The sequence below is a fragment of the Leopardus geoffroyi genome, chromosome D2 (assembly GCF_018350155.1).
Source record: "Leopardus geoffroyi isolate Oge1 chromosome D2, O.geoffroyi_Oge1_pat1.0, whole genome shotgun sequence".
NCBI lineage: Eukaryota > Metazoa > Chordata > Mammalia > Carnivora > Felidae > Leopardus > Leopardus geoffroyi.
The window spans coordinates 30,171,432-30,188,268 of NC_059334.1; the positions used below are offsets into that span (position 1 = coordinate 30,171,432).

At 37.4% G+C, this 16,837-nt stretch overlaps 1 protein-coding gene across 5 annotated transcripts in view; it reads left to right on the top strand.

Moving 5' to 3' along the window:
• The window catches only part of TET1 (tet methylcytosine dioxygenase 1), a 135,667-nt gene that overhangs the window by 37,277 nt on the left and 81,553 nt on the right, over positions 1 to 16,837 (top strand). For all 5 annotated transcript variants that reach the window (XM_045437614.1, XM_045437617.1, XM_045437619.1 and 2 more), the window contains one exon: positions 1,245 to 1,298. In XM_045437614.1, the coding sequence (XP_045293570.1) occupies positions 1,245 to 1,298 (54 nt within the window). The remainder of the gene's footprint in view (positions 1 to 1,244; positions 1,299 to 16,837) is intronic.

Consider the following 16,837-nt stretch of genomic DNA (forward strand, 5'->3'; position numbering starts at 1 on the left):
TGATGATCTTGGGAGACAGAGGAGCCAAAGGTGCCCCTTCTATCCCAAAGGTCTGAGCCCACCTTGGGACAGTAGGAATTTTCTCTGGGAAATGAAGGTCACCAGAAATGTGCAGAGCAAGAGAGAAGTCTTTTTTTTTTCTCCAGCCACTCAGAGTGGCAAGTATATTTTGTAAACTCCTCCCCTTCTCCTTGTCCTCATCCTGTCCTTTTCCTTTTAAGTGGCTTCATTAGTATTTTCTAATCCGCCTTTGTCATTGGACATTTATTGACAGAAATCAAATTGCTGTGTTTCTGGGCAAAGCGCCTGCTGCAAAGAGGTGTGGTTCCCGGGGAATGAGACACGCAGCCCAACAGCTGAGCCTACACTGTCCTCACATAACCTCCCTGCCTTAAATATCGCCAATATTTAGCCTTGCCTTATAAAGTAAAAATGCACAATACCTTCCAGAGTTTCAGCAAGCCCAAATGCCCCCCTCGGCTCAGTTATATCTCCTGTACGTTGGAGGCAGAGCCGCGCACCCCTCCCCCCGCGCAGACCTGCCCTCGGAGCCGCCAAGAGGTTACTAATCAGGGAGCCTCCGCCATCGATCCGATGGCGGAGACCTGGGGGATTTGTGTGCATTGTTTTTGCTGAAGCCTCCTGTGATTTCGGCGCGACCAGATCCTCTGCAGCGCACTCCATGTCGCAGCTTGTGGCTGCCTGTGTCCTGTGGTGAGAGCGGAGCCGCACAGGAGATCCTTTGTCTAGGAAGGCTAGCAGAGAAGATCACTTTGGAGTTGCTAAGCTCTGCATTGCCATTGGCTGCACTCTTTGTGGGGCTGTTTTTGCAAAAGGCATGCCCAGCACGTCTACAGTGCTGGCAGGCCAGGGCTGCCTTTAAACACCATGATAATAATACCAAAAAGCAGTTTGCAGAACTGTTCCACTGTAGAGGCTTCCTCTGCAGAAGCAAGCAAGATGGCTACCTCGTGGGCTTCGCTGTGAAGAATGCAGAGGCTAATTAAGACAGACTTTAAGGGGAAAAAAGGGTATTTCCCTACTTCATATTTATGCAAGGCTTTTTTTCAGTGACTTTTAAAGTATACATTTTACATAAGCTCTTTAGGTTCTGCCTAGCAAACATGTTGATGATTTTAAATGGTATAAGTAGTTTTCTAGAGAAATAGCCAAAAAATTTGGGGGGGTGGGAGCTAATTTTTTTTCTTAAACGGAGGCTCATTTTGCAATTTGATTTTTTTTAGGTTATAAAAGAAAACAAGAGGCCCCAGAGGGAAAAGAAGCCCAAAGTTTTAAAGGTAATCAGCTATTGATTAAATCATATTTAATTTTTTTTCCATTTCATATAGTATTTTTCTGTCACTTAGGAGTAAATTTGCAGTACAGTGGATGTGAATTCTCCCGGATTTTCAGTAGATAAATGAATTTTCACTCAACTAAAGTGTTTTCTCTTTTCTTGATGTGCTGCATAATGTGCATATTAGCATCCTTTATTTTCAACCCCACACAAGTCTCCAGAAGGAAAAGTTTATATGCAAAGTGTTGTGAATAAAATTTGTTTTTTCCTCTGTAGATCCCTTTGTAGCATCTGCATTTGTGGTGTTGCACCAGTGTGTAAACTTAAGCTCTTAAGGAGAGAGACACTATTTGAAGTTGACAGCTATGATCCATTGTGATTTTAATAGACCTTCCATTAGATACTATTTTAAAATGTGTGGTTTTTCTTTCCAAAGGAAAAGGTCCTTAGAGGTTTTAGTTCAACTTAAAATGTGTAAGCCATTGAGATCAGCCAAATTGCTTAATCCCAAATTCTCACTGTATCATTTTTAATTTCGGGCTTCATAGAGCTGTAGGAATATGCATGGTTTCATTATTTTCAATAGTTTGCCTAATGAGTATTTAGTAGTAACCTAATTCAGCTATAAGCTAACAGTCTGTGTTATGAGCTTTGTACAGTATTTAGAAGGGTTAATTTAAAAGCATATGGCTTACTAAAAGTTCAAGGCTAGCTTTAGTTCAGTAAATGGGTGCTTATGTGTTAAAGGTTTCAAGTGGTATATTGCTATTTAAAATGTAACCAACCTGAGCAAGTAACCTTTTTAAATCATAAAGACATATTAAGCAATAAAACTTAACTGGTCTTTAAAATTATATTATGTATATATAATTAAAAATATTTTAAACCTAATCTTAGCTTTTCTTTTGCAAATAAAGTTTTAGCACTCAAAGAGGAACAACATGTTGAGCTATGGATGTGGCAAATTTTTATCTCATTTGCTTCCCCAGTTGTGTGCCTTGAAAATGTTATTACCATGGAGAACCAAACCTTGCATTGCTTTCAAATTTGTCTGACCACCTTGAGTTTCTGTTTCCTGTGTGTATATGGCACTGCCATGTACATTTTCATCAACCAACAAGTATTTGTTTAATATTTACCACACAGTCATCAGTGTTCTAGGCACCGTGAAATGAATGAAATTGCTTGGCACAAATTCTCATTGGGCCTGGACAAATAGAATACTGGTTATTTTCAGGGTAAATTAACCCCTCCTGTTTTTCTTCTGCATGTTGATTCGCTCACCCCCTCTCACTTCCTTCCCTTCCTCTAACTATAGAATTAATATCATCAAAAGCCCTGATTATATTTCTTCATCTCTTCTTACACCTTCTGGGTTGGGTGTATCCATCTTAGGTGTTTTGTCTTCAAATCTTCAAGTGAGAAATTGTTTTAGTGCTGTTGTTAAAATGGCTCTCAAATTTGCAGGGGGTGGAATGAGGGTATAGGAGAAAGAGGTCAATTACATGGACACACTAATATAGACTAAGCTTGGTAGCTAAAGCATCATCTGCCTTTGCTAAGAAGTAGAATTGGGCTTTGGGAATACTATTTAATTCTATGTTTATTTTGTTAGTCTGTGGGTGTCTTGTCACCTGAAATAAATTTCAGAAGTAAATATACTGTGTGTTGCTTTTTTGAATCATGGCAATGGACTCTGACTTATTTTAAAATAAATGCCTGTGGGTGGCTGAATTTCACGGGCCACGGAAAGCAGAACTGAATTGTTGCTCACTTTCGTGTATCTATCAATTGTTGTACAAGAGTAGGGAAATGCCCTTAAAGGAAAAAATAATAATTTCCCCCTGATGTTGGCATTTTAAAATGTTTTCTTCAGTTTTCTGTTGGCTGTAATGTATTTTGTTCTCCAAAGAAAGCTTTGTTTCTTCGCTCCACAGTAGAAATGCTAAAATGCTGTCAGATTTTCGTTTGATATGGGTAAAATAAGTAGAATATGGTACAACCCTGAAGGAGATGTGAGGAAAACTGAATCCATACTTGGGGAGGGAGGGAGGAAGAGCACAACCTTCAGTTTAAGGTTTTATAGGTGAGGACTTAGGGTTCCAGCAGGCTGCTACCTGGGAGAGTGGTGACGGGAGTCTACAGGTTACAACTTGGTCTCCTTTTGTAATTGGCTCTTTGCATTTGGCATTGTGCCAGAGATCCAGTCTGCTTGCTTTGACTCTGGCCTCTTAGATCTTCAGATCTCCTGGGTCCCCTGCTCTTTGTCAGGGTAGATGCTGTAGGCATCCCCGCTGATCTTCACTTTCATTATCTGTGGAGAAGCAGTTGGATAGGTGAAGAGTCTGATTAAGGAAATTGGGTGCAGACTTGAAGCTTGTCCATCCTACTCTGAACTTGCCAACTAAATACTGAATCCAGTTGTGGGGCTGAAATTGCCTGGTATGTCTCATACCTCTAATTTTTAAGCAATCTACTGTCTATGTCGATAGCATATTTATTCTATTGTAGTTCATAATTTAAAACTGTAGATGTGACCTCCAATCCCTGCCGAGAGAGATAATTTCCTCTAACTGAAATGACAGTTTCTGTCCAAAGCACTCATGGCCAGAATGGGTATCAGATGATGGGGGTGGTGGTGTTGGGGGGGGGGGGGAGGGGCTTGGCACAGATGCTTGCCCCCACTGGTTCTGGAGGACAGGTTCCAACTGAAACCCTATTGATTATCACTAGAGTTGCTGTGATATATACATGGCAGCTTATTGGCTGTGCTGTAATTGTCTCCTTGACTCTTGAGCAAGCTAAATGTATGAAGTAATTTCAGTGATTGATTCATAATATTGCACTTGTGAATGGCATGACTTGCAGCTCTGTTTGGTAGAAACATTTACATGAATAATCTCAACTTGGTGTGTCAGAGTAAAAGGATATACTCCCTTAAATTTTCTTAAGAGAAAATCAATTTTAAACTAATATCACTTTGGTTAGGTTACCAATCATTGTCCCTGGGAAAAAAATCAGATCGCACAGTTATTTGGGGGTAGTGAGGGGGAATTTAAAAAGGGAATTGTTTAAGAACTGTAAGTAAGATTAAGGAAAAAACTAGGGATGTCAAAGCATCCCAGGGTTAGTGACAGCAGAGAGTTCTCACCACCCATAGGCCTGGAGAGACCAGCATGTGGGAGCAGGTATCCAGGCATAAAGCATGACTGGAGTGGAAGAGATGTCGCAGGGCTTTGTTGTGGATTTGGTAAAGGGATGTTTCTGCAGAAATAAAGTTCTTTGGGTCGGGAGGTAGGGGGGTTGGAAATAAATACCCTGCCCTCCAGTTTCTTGCTGCTTTCATTGGCGGATCCAATCAGAAGCCAAAAGGGAAGGGAGCATACGGATAAAATATGTCCCAGTGAACCTCCTGTGGCATGTAAGAGGGTGTGTAAGATGGGGTATGGACCTAGAGGGGCAAACAGAACATATTCAGCATCACTAATGACCACAGGGACAGTATAGTAGGGTCAAAAATAGTACTAGAGCCATTATTATGTAAGAGAGTAACATTAGGCAAAGCTGGGTGAAGTGTATATAAGCAACCCCATACAGTGTTTGCAACTTACCTGTAAATCTAAAATCATTCAGAATAAAAAGTATGGGCATCCCTGAGCATGGGCCACATTTATACCTTCTGTAATTAGACACACTCTTTCTAGGCCAATAAGGGATATTTTCTAGCTATTTGGTTACAAAATATCATCAAAGTAGTATTTGGAAGAACTGAGTGAACAAATTTAAAGAAATGTCAGTGGATATTAAACCAGGAAACTGTCTACAGATTATTTAGAAAAGAAAAAATGAAAGCTAAGTGATCTTCCTGCTAGCTTCTACACTGGCAGGCCCTACTCTTCACTGTTTCCTTCCTTCCTTGATGATGCTGATAAAGGAAAAGAACAAGTGGTGGTGGGGGGGACATAAGACATGTATCTCACTAGGGGAGAAGAAGACACTCACCTATAGCTACTCTTAGGTCTTTAGGACTTATGTTTTAAAAGGAGAATAAATAATAAATCATATTCATACATGGTCTTGATTTGCAAGACATAGTGACATTCAAAATATCTAGTACCGTCATTGTCTGGCACATAGTAAATGCTCAGTAAGTTCAGTTTCCTGAACAACATCATTTATATCCAATAAATATTTTCTTAGCATTTACTAAATGCTGGGACTACAATGGTGTACAAGACCAAAATTATTTCTGCCCTCATAGAGGTTAACTATTACTTAGGGAAGGCAGGCAAAAAAACAAAACAAAACAAAATTAAAGACAAATGAAAAAATTACAAATTGTACATGCTTTGAATGAAACAAACAAACAAAATGCCAAGCTAGGGAAATTTACTTCATTTGTAAATTGTTACCTATACTAGTGCTGAAAAAAGTACCAAATTTGATATCATTGAGTTACCTTGTTTATTTTTAAAACCCATTAAGCTAGGAGACAAGGAAGATAACAATGTTACTAAAACGTTTTCTCTGCACACTTATCTACAACTTTGTTTCAGTTAGTAAAAAAAAAAAATCATTAGTAAACTTTTCTTAACTCTGGTTATAATGTAACACTCTATGATTTATAGTAACATGTTGCAAACTTAAGTGATCACATGCGGAGCTTGACCATTGTTCAGGAAAAAAAGCATGCCATTTTGATAGTCTTTCATAGTCTCGTGCAATGAATCCCGGTCTTCTGAATATAATAGAGCAGTGCGGAAAAAATTCAGAGTGGGTGATGACAGTATCCGCAAAGCAATACTAGCTTTAAAAAATCCGTATAAATTATAAGAAGATAATCTCAGAATACAGGACAGTCATATAAATTTAATTATTTAGTTTAATGATTCAACACATGGTCCTTATTTTCCTCATTATGTCATAAACTGGCAAAAATTGTCAAAGATGTGTGCTCATCCATCAGTGTTTATTCACATGATCAAAGGCACACATGGGGCTTCTGGTTTGCATACCCAGAAATTGTAATATAGCATTTTGCCCAGAGATGATCAGACTGATTTCAGGGCTGGGTTCTCACTAAGCCAAGCTCACACACAGTCAAATCATTCATTTATTATTGGAGCACGTACATTTCCAGTGACTCAAGGCCCATGTTCATTCTGTAATTTCTAGGAATGATCCCAAAGAATCAGTGAATAAAAGCCAAGTGGGGTGAATGGGCTTGAGGAAAATTTCATTCAAGCTACCAGAAAAAAAAAAAAAATCTGTTGAATTCTTCCTAGCTAAGAAAAGAATATATACCTTGTTTCTTGAATGTTTATGCTCATTTGATACTGTGTTTGTGTTTTGATAGTGCTGGACTAGAATGTATTCTGAAGAGTCAGATAAAAAGAGCTAAATAAGGGGCGCCTGGGTGGCGCAGTGGGTTAAGCGTCAGCCTGACTTCAGCCAGGTCACGATCTCGCGGTCCGTGAGTTCGAGCCCCGCGTCAGGCTCTGGGCTGAGGGCTCAGAGCCTGGAGCCTGTTTCCGATTCTGTGTCTCCCTCTCTCTCTGCCCCTCCCCCGTTCATGCTCTGTCTCTCTCTGTCCCAAAAATAAATAAACGTTGAAAAAAAAAATTAAAAAAAAAAAAGAGCTAAATAAAAAATATTAAGTTTTTGTCGAAACGTTACTAGTATTGTAATTAATTTTCAAATGTAATTAATTTAATGCCCAAAATATGTTCTAAAAATGTTTATTTAAAGATTTGATGATAAGATTTACCTGCCACAGTGGCCTAAGCAAGAGAATAAAGATTATAGAATCTTTTTTTGACTTGTTCTGATGATTTATTGTGGTTATTTTTTTAGTTTTTAAAATTTTTAAGCTTTATTTTTATTTATTTTGAAAGGGAGATAGAGAACAAGTTGGGGGGGATGGGGCGGGGGCAAAATCCCAAGTCGGCTCCCCACTGCCAACACAGAGCTCAATGTGGGGCTCCTACTCAGGAACCGCGAGATCATGACCTGAGCCAAAGTCAAGAGTTGGACACTTACCTGACTGAGCCACCCAGGCACCCCTGATTTATTGCTTTAAAGGCTGACTCTGAATACTTTTTGAACTAAAAGCAGGACTTTCTGCATGTGACAGATTTTAAGAGAAGAGATGCTATCGTTTTATCATCTATTTTTAAAAATTACTGATGTCATATGAATTTGATTAAAACACATGTTCTTTTCATGGTTCTAAGGAACCAGATGTTAAACAATAAACTTATTATAGGGACCAGGTTATTTTAAATAACTAAATTGTTTAAGTATTATATATTGTGTGTATTTAATTTTAAATATAGTACACACCTAAACATACCCACATAAGGTTATAGGATTGTTGTAGAGTTAAATTAATTATTTGATACATGTAAAGTGGTGGGGCGCCTGGGTGACTCAGTCAGTTAAATGTCTGACTTTGGCTCAGGTCATGATCTCGTGGTTCCTGGGTTTGAGCCCCGTGTTGGGCTCCATGCTGAGAGCTCAGAGCCTGGAGCCTGCTTTGGATTCTGTGTCTCCCTCTCTCTCTGCCCCTCCCCTGCTCATTCTCTGTCACTCTGTCTCTCAAAAATAAATAAACATTAAAAAAATTTTTTAATACATGTAAAGTGGTTAAGACAGCATGGCATATAGTAATTTATCAGTATATTATTATATCTGAAGGTGTAATGTATGTTATTAAAATTATTGAGTCTTTCAGAAAATGTGTATTTTCTTAGCAGCATATTCACTTAATTCTTTCATTAAACCTGGGCACCTGGGTACTTGGGTGACTCAGTTGGTTAAGGTCCAACTTCAGCTCAGGTCATGATCTCATGGTTTGTGAGTTCGAGCCCTGCATCAGATTTGTTGGTGTTGGGCATAGATCCTGCTTTGGATCATCTGTCTCCCTCTCTCTCTGCCCCTACCCTCCCCCTCAAAAATAAATAAATATTTTAAAAATTATAAAAAGAAATATATAAACTTATATCCCAGAAAGCCTTTTCTTTCCTTGTAAAAATGTAATTTCTGCTTTTTATCATGAGGGATATCAGAAATAAGACTTTATTTGTTTGTTTGTTTATTTATTTATTTATTTATTTATTTATTTATTTATTTATTTTTAAATGCTTATTTATTTTTGAGAGAGAGTGCAAGTGGGAGAGGGGCAGAGAGAGGGGGGGAACAGAGGATCTGCAGAGTGCTCATGCTGACAGCAGACAGCCGGATGTGGGGATGGAACCCACAAACCACGAGATCATAAACTGGGCTGAAGTCCGATGCTTAATCCACTGAGCCACCCAGGTGCCCCAGAAATAAGAGTTTAAACCTTGAAAGCACTAAATTTCTCTTTCCCCCTTTATTTATAAATATATTATAGAATCAAGTATTCTATTAATAAAGCTAGAATATCATCAGTATGAAAAATAATCTCACACTTGATGATTAGTTTGAATTATAGAACTCAGGTACAGGGGCACCTGGGTGGCTCAGTTTGTTGAGCATCTGAGACTTGGTTTTGGCTCAGGTCATGATCTCCCTGCTTAGTGGGTTCCAGCCCTGCATCGGGCTCTGTACTGGCAGCAGGGAGCCTGCTTGGGATTCTTTCTCTCTCCCTCTTGCTCTCTGCCCCTTCCCCACTTGTGCTGTCTCTGTCTCTTTCAAAATAAATAAACAGGGGCGCCTGGGTGGCGCAGTCGGTTAAGCGTCCGACTTCAGCCAGGTCACGATCTCGTGGTCCATGAGTTCGAGCCCCGCGTCAGGCTCTGGGCTGATGGCTCAGAGCCTGGAGCCTGTTTCCGATTCTGTGTCTCCCTCTCTCTCTGCCCCTCCCCCGTTCATGCTCTGTCTCTCTCTGTCCCAAAAATAAATAAAAGTTGAAAAAAAAAATTAACAAAATAAATAAACTTAAAAAAAAAACAACTTGGGTACAGAGACAAAGGTAGATGGATATGAAGACATCTGAAGCAGAATATAAGTTTTAGTGATGTTTCCAGGTTATGTATCTTTTAAGCCTGTTTTCTTACAGATAAGAGTCACATAATAAAGTTCTCACTAAATTATCAAAAAAATTATCTTAAATATCTGAAAGTATTTTTTCTTAGAAAGCAATGTTTTCACTTAATATCCTATGTATTCATTCTACTTTAGAAAAAGACAAAGTTATCTAATTTTCAATTTTTGAAATAAGCTTAAAATTACTTTAGACAAAATAGGAAAAAACATATTGAAATTTTCTGAGTATTTAAATGTTGATATCATAAATATTTAGTGCTTTTGATTACTTTTCATTTTTGAACCTACAGTTACAGTTCATATTTGAACTGTGCATCTCCTGTATCAGCGGCACCCAAAGGAAGGTACATGACCTTTAATGTCACATAGCCCTGAGTTAAGCTCTGCTGCTGCTTCTTCTATTTACTATATGACCTAAGAAAACATTTTTTCTTAGTGTTTTTATTTATTTTTGAGAGACAGAGCAAAAGCTGGGATGAGCTAGAGAGAGAAAGGGAGATGTAGAATCTGAAGCATGACCTAAGAAATTTTAAGTGAACTCTCTGAGACACATTTTCATTATTTGTAAAAGGGGAGCAGTAACTAACCTACAGGATTATTTGGCAGCTTGCATAATTTTTAATTTTCTTAATTTATCCCATATGTAGTTGATCTTCAATAAATGATAGCTTTCACCATCATTATTGTTTTTGTTATGAGAACAATCATAACTTTTAGGTTTAGAGCAGCAGTTAACTTTGTGGTCTCCAGGATATCTTAGTGTAATACCTTGTGCCTATAATTCAATAAATGTTAGTTTCATGAATGATCAAATTAATACATATCATGGCCTAAGTTTAGTCAGTTAAGTTGGAACTGTCAGATGTTACTATAGTGACATCTCAGTGTATAAGAGAAACTGTGTTGTCTCAAATCATCCGTCCAGGTCTGAATAGTCTGTGTTAATGAATTGCTATGGAAATCAGAATACATATCTAATACATTTAGTTTAATTTGATTAATTTTTGTCTAATTTTTATTTGAAAAACTAAGCCTACAAAAAAGTTGAAAGAAAAATACATTGAACATCTGTATTATTTTATATACTTAAAATATATATATATATATATATATATATTTTTTTTTTTTTTTTTGCTGGAGCATGTGACATTTTACCTATAAATACTTCAGCATACCTCTCCTAAGAAAAGAATATTCTTCAATGTAACCACAATACAATGATCACACTAAATAAATTTAATATTGATTCAGTCTAATCTAAAATACTGTCCATCTAAAAATCTTTTCAATTATCCTCCCTCCCCCCCCCCCCCAACAAACCTTTCTAGCTGTATTCCTCCTGATTTAACAATCAGTCCTCGATCACGTCTTGCATTTGATTATGTCTCTCTGGTCTTCCTACCATTGTGTGTATGTGTATTCTTTCTTGACTGATGACTTTTAACACTACTTGTCTTTTCTTACGTTCTTATAAAATGTTTTGGTTTGACTGTCAAGAAATCTGGGTAACAGGCAGTAAATTTCAGGTTTTCGGTAGATTGTCCAATCCAGATGTAGCTGTTGGAGAGCGTCCAGTGATTCCTGGATTGGATCTTAAATTTCTGATAAGAGGTTAGCACATTGAAAAAAAAAATAAGTGTAAATTCAGAGATTAACTTGATCTTCTCCATCTACACTGGAGGCAAGGAATGGACAAGAAAGGGATACCTTGAATATTGGTGCACTGAAATAAAGAAATGAAAAAAAATGAAGTAAAAGTATTTATAGAGCCATGGGGAAGCACTTACAAAAGTATTATTGACTTGAAGTAAGGGTTTTGATGAATCTTATAGAAATCTGAAGTTTATTTGATTAAGATAAATAAAAACTATTTCAAAATGTTAATTTTATCACCCTACCCATGAAGTCTAGTTTATCCCCTCACTTAATGGATGGTGTAAGATAACTGCACTGCAGGTTAGAACATTTCATCAGAAATTTAACCCAGCTGTCCAGGGTTTATTTAAAGCCTCTGATATTTGATCACTTCACTAAAATAAGTTAGGACCATCAGAAAGCTAAGTTACTTGGTGCACATTTCCTAAGGTCCTATGCATTATGATACGTAATACAGTGGTATAGGGCCTGACAGGCTAATGTCTGCTCAATATAATTTCTAGTAAAAATTGTCTGTGAAGAAGAAGTTACATGCTGCCCATGGTCGCAGAAAGACAAGGTAAGCAATGTTTTCCAATTTGACTTTTCAGTCAGAAACTCAATCAAATTCATAGGTCAAGCAGTGTCATGTGCTCTGCTTTGAAATGAGAAAGCCTCTGGTCTTCCCACTTCTTTCTTGTGGACTTTATTAAAATTTTAAAAATTTTAGAGGGTACCTGGGTGCCTCAGTTGGTTAAGCAGCTGACTTCGGCTCAAGCAATGATCTCTCAGTTTGTGGGTTTGAACCCCGAGTCAGACTCTGTCTTCCTCTCACCCTGCCCTTCCCCCACGCACTCCCTGTCTCTCTTTCAAAAATAAATAAAACATTAAAAAAAAAATTTTTTTTTTTATTTCAAGCAACAGAAAAGCTATGGGTAGTTCAAAGTATTCCCATACACCCCTCACCAAGTTTTCCCAAATGTTAATGTTTTATCTTGTTTGCTTTATCTCTCTCTCCACATACATGGATTTCCCCCTGAATTCTTTGAGAGTACATTTCAGACATACTAAAATGTGTACTTCTTACAAACAAGGACCTCTTCTTATATAATGATAGTACAAAGATCAAAATCAGTAAACTAGCATGGATATGATACTCTCCTTATCTAATCTACTGATCAAATTTCACCAATTGTCTTTAATGTAGTGTATATCAAAAGATAATCTCAGATCATGCATTGCATTCAGTTGTTTTTTCTTTAGTCTTGCAAATCCGATGTGTCCAAGGAATATGGGTCAGTTATTCTTATAGATGTCACTTAATTTGGATTTATTCAATGTTTGCTCATGATTAGATTCAGGTTCTGCATTTTTAACGAGAAAGCCACAGAAGCGAGTTTGTGTTCTTCTCTGTGGATCATATCTTGAGGCACGTGATGCCAATTTGTTCCATTACTATGATCCTAACATTGATCACTTGGTTAAGGTGATATCTGCCAGGTAATACTATACTCTTAGCTTTTGTAGTTACCTTTTGTGGAGATACTTTAGTACTACTTTTCATTGATTTTTAGCATCCATTAATGCTTTCTGTCTGGATGAAATATTATGCACTCCATTTTTAACCTAAACATTCTATTTTATATTTTGTTACTTTTAAGGCACTTTGACTTGGGGGGGGGCATAAAACAGTTGAATTTAAAAGATTTTAAGTTTTAAAGATTAAATGAATAAAACTTTTAGTTAAGAACGAAAAATGCCTCTGGCTCCAGTTCATGTCCTATTGCACCGTGTAGGCAAATGGTTTATTTTGGTTGAGAATGTAGTTGGACTGTAGTGGTAAAATGTGGGCATAGTATCTGGGATGTTGAGAAAAAGCAGATATCTGGAGGATGAGGCTAAGTAGGCATAGAACTCGAAGGGAATGTGACTTAGACTTCATTCCTTCTTTATCTTGCCCTTTCCGCCACTTATCTTCCCCACAACCCTATCTTACCAAGAACTTAATACAAAAGAAAGGCGTCTAGCTCAAATGGAGACAAAGTAAAATAGAAGATAACCAATCAGTGATAACCTACTCCCTCAATCTAGGACCAAGGAGCTTTGAAGAAAAGAAAAAAGAATATTTATTTATTTATGAACCAGATAAGAAACAAATTACATTAAACATCCTTCAGGATTTATATAAGAAACAAAACTCAGAAAATTACCTCTGAATGAAGTTAATAGGTTATAATAATAGCAAAGTTACACTTCAATCCTGTGTACAGCTAATGATCTGGTGGAAACATCAAAGTATAGTCAAAATTATGTTAAATAAGAAAATGCAAAGATCAGTATGATTTAAAAGAAAATCCAGTGAACTCATTTTAAAATAATTTTTAACTACAAAAGAAGAACAAAGTTGAAAGAAATTAAAACATATCTGGAAAGCCCAAAGTTGTCCTATATACTCATTGTCCTTCCCTTCTTTTAACCCCCTTCCCCTCACATCTGAGAGGTACATACGCTTAACAGTTTTGTGAGTATTTTCCACATGCAGTCTGTAGACATACAAGTGTATCCATAGTCACATATATGTCATGTATATACAGATGTATCAGCTTGTTCATTTTTATATTGGTATTTTTGAAATACACTTTATGTGCATTGAAATACTTAGGTCTTACATATATTTTTCAGGCAGCTTTTTTTTTTTTTAATTTTAATGTTTATTTTTGAGAGAGAGAGAGAGAGAGAGAGAGAGGGTGGGAGAGGGGCAGTGAGAGGGGAGACACAGAATCTGAAATGTGTTCCAGGCTCTGAGCTGTCAGCACAGAGCCCGACGTGGACCTCAAACTCACGAGCCATGAGATCATGACCTGATCCAAAGTCAGCCGCTTAATGGACTGAACCACCCACGCGCCCCCTTTTCAAGCAGTTTTGATGAGTGCATAGAAAGATACCAATCATTTCTATTTCCTTGTGCAAATTCCCTTGTGCCTCTTCCTAGTCAATATTACACCACCCGCCCCAGCCCCACCAAGCCACTACTGATCTGTTTTCTGTTATCATAGGTTAGTTTTTTTTTTTTTTTTTTTTTTTTTGCATATGGAATTATATAGAATAAATTGGCTTCTTTCACTCAGGACTGGGTAGGTAGGTAGATTTGAACATCCTTAGTTGTTTTTTTTTTTTTTAACAGCTTTATTAAGATAAAATTCAAGGGTTTTATTGGTGGACATGTGTTTTCAGTTCTTTAACAGGAGTTGAATTGCTGAGTCATGGGAGGTATATGTTTAGTATTTTAAGAATCTGCCACGGGCACCTGCGTGGCTCAGTCAGTTAAGCATCCAACTCTTGATTTTGGCTCAGGTCATGATCCTCATGGTTCATGCAGTCAAGCCCTGTGTTGGGCTCTGTGTCCCAAGCCTGCATGGGAATCTCCTCTCACTCTCTCTCTGTCTCTTCCCTACCCTGTGTGTGTACACATTCTCTCTGCTCTCAAAATAAATAAAATAAACTTTAAAAAATACGGCAATTTTCTAAAGTGAATGTATCATTTTATACTTCTACTGTAATTATGAGAATTCCAGTTGCTCCACATCTTAACCAACATTTGGTTTAGGAATTTTTTTATTTAATCCTACTAATGATAGCTATTCTTGTTAACCCATCATATGGCTCTATGATAATTATCTTTATTTATTTTTGAAAAATATTATCTATATTACTTTAAAATAACATTATTAAGTTATGTTAATAATTTTGGAAGAAAACCTTATCATCCAGGAGAATTAATTGACTTCTAGTTTTCCATCATTATAGTTAGTATTAAAATATACATACTTAACTAAGCACAGATATTTAAAGGTATATAATCCATGCATCTGTCTTATAATATTGAATATGTAATAACAGTATGAAGAGTAGAGTCAAGGGATACCTGAGTTGCACAGACATTTTAGCATCTGACTCTTGATTTTGGTTCAGGTCATGGTCTCATGGTTTGGGAGCTTGAGCCATGCGTCTGGCTCTATGCTGAGCCCAGAGCCTACTTAAGATTCTTTCTGTGACCCTCTCTAACCCCTTCCCCACTCACTCTCTGTCTAAAAATAAAAAAATAGGGTGCCTGGGTGACTCAGTCGGTTAAGTGTCCAACTTTGTCTCAGGTCATGATCTCATGGTTTGTGGGTTTGAGGCCCATGTCGGTCTCTGTGTTGACAGCTCAGAGCCTGAAGCCTGCTTCAGATTCTGTGTCTCCCTCTCTCTCTGCCCCTCCCCCACTCATGTTCTGTCTCTGTCTCTCAAAAATGAATAAACGTTAAAAATTTTTTTCATAAAAAGAAATGAAGAACATACAGAAGAGGAATTGAAGTTCAGGATATTTGGTGATAGTGTACAAAATTTTGCTCACAGTTGGTCTAAACAGAGTACAAATTTCTAGTTAAGATAGATGGTATCCCATAATAATGACAGTACTTGGAAATAAGAGCACCTAAATAATATCAATGATGTTTATGATGTCATGGAAAATGAAAGAATTGTAGGGGCGCTTGGGTGACTCAGTTGGTTAAGGGTCCAACTTCGGCTCAAGCCATGATCTCACGGTCTGTGAGTTCAAGCCCCACATCGGGCTCTGTGCTGACAGCTCAGAGCCTGGAGCCTGCTTCGGATTCTGTGTCTCCCCCTCTCTCTGACGCTCCCCCGCTCATGCTCTATCTCTCTCTGTCTCTCAAAAATAAATAAACTTTAAAAAAAAAAAAAAAGAAAATGAAAGAATTGTCTGGAAGTTTAAAATAAATGAAAGAACTTACTAAAGAGTCAACATCACAAAAGAAGAACTATAAATATGTTCAAGAAATAGTTTTCAAATGGTCAACCTCTACAATAATTTGAACACGTGAGTCAAGATTCTGTTTTCATTTTTGTTTTATATGAATTTGGAAAGGTGAAACAACAAGATTAGGAAATATGGGAAGTTGGAGTTAAAATGGGACACATGGCACTTTGAAAATAAATTGATACTATCTTCCTGGAGAGCAGTTTGGCTAGAGTCTTAAAAGTATGCTTTAGTCTTTTTTTTTTTTTTTTAATTTTTTTTTTTCAACGTTTATTTATTTTTGGGACAGAGAGAGACAGAGCATGAACGGGGGAGGGGCAGAGAGAGAGGGAGACACAGAATCGGAAACAGGCTCCAGGCTCTGAGCCATCAGCCCAGAGCCTGACGCGGGGCTCGAACTCCCGGACCGCGAGATCGTGACCTGGCTGAAGTCGGACGCTTAACCGACTGCGCCACCCAGGCGCCCCTATGCTTTAGTCTTTAAGAGAGATATAACTATATTTTTTAAGTGAAAAAAATAGGTTACAAAATGACATATGGTATAGATCTCGTTTTTGTTTTAAAAATACAGTGCATCAAATATAATATATTTATATACATAAAAAAGGATCTGGCAGACTACAATTTAGTTTTGCCTGAGTAAATGATTTGGAGTCTTTCTTCTGGTTTTCCTTAATGTGCCAGTTTTTTTTCTTCCTGTAATAAGAATGTAATAAAATCAAAGAAATTTTGATTAAAATAAAAAATGTAAGCCCTACCGTTGTGATTAAAGAGAAGCAACTAATACACTGAATATTGTAAAAAGTACTCCTTCTGTGTAAAATTCCAATAGAGGCCTTGAGGGTGGAGAAGTCTTGGGTAGAGGAGAATGGGCTGGCTCTTGGTTATGACAGTAATATTTTTGAGTTTTTATTTGAATATCATTTCTAATTTATAACACTATTGCAAAAATAGTGGCACCTGGGTGGCTCAAGGTGTCTGACTCTTGATTTCAGCTCAGGTCATGCTATCACGGTTCATGAGTTCAAGCCCCAAGTCGAGCTCTGCGCTGACAG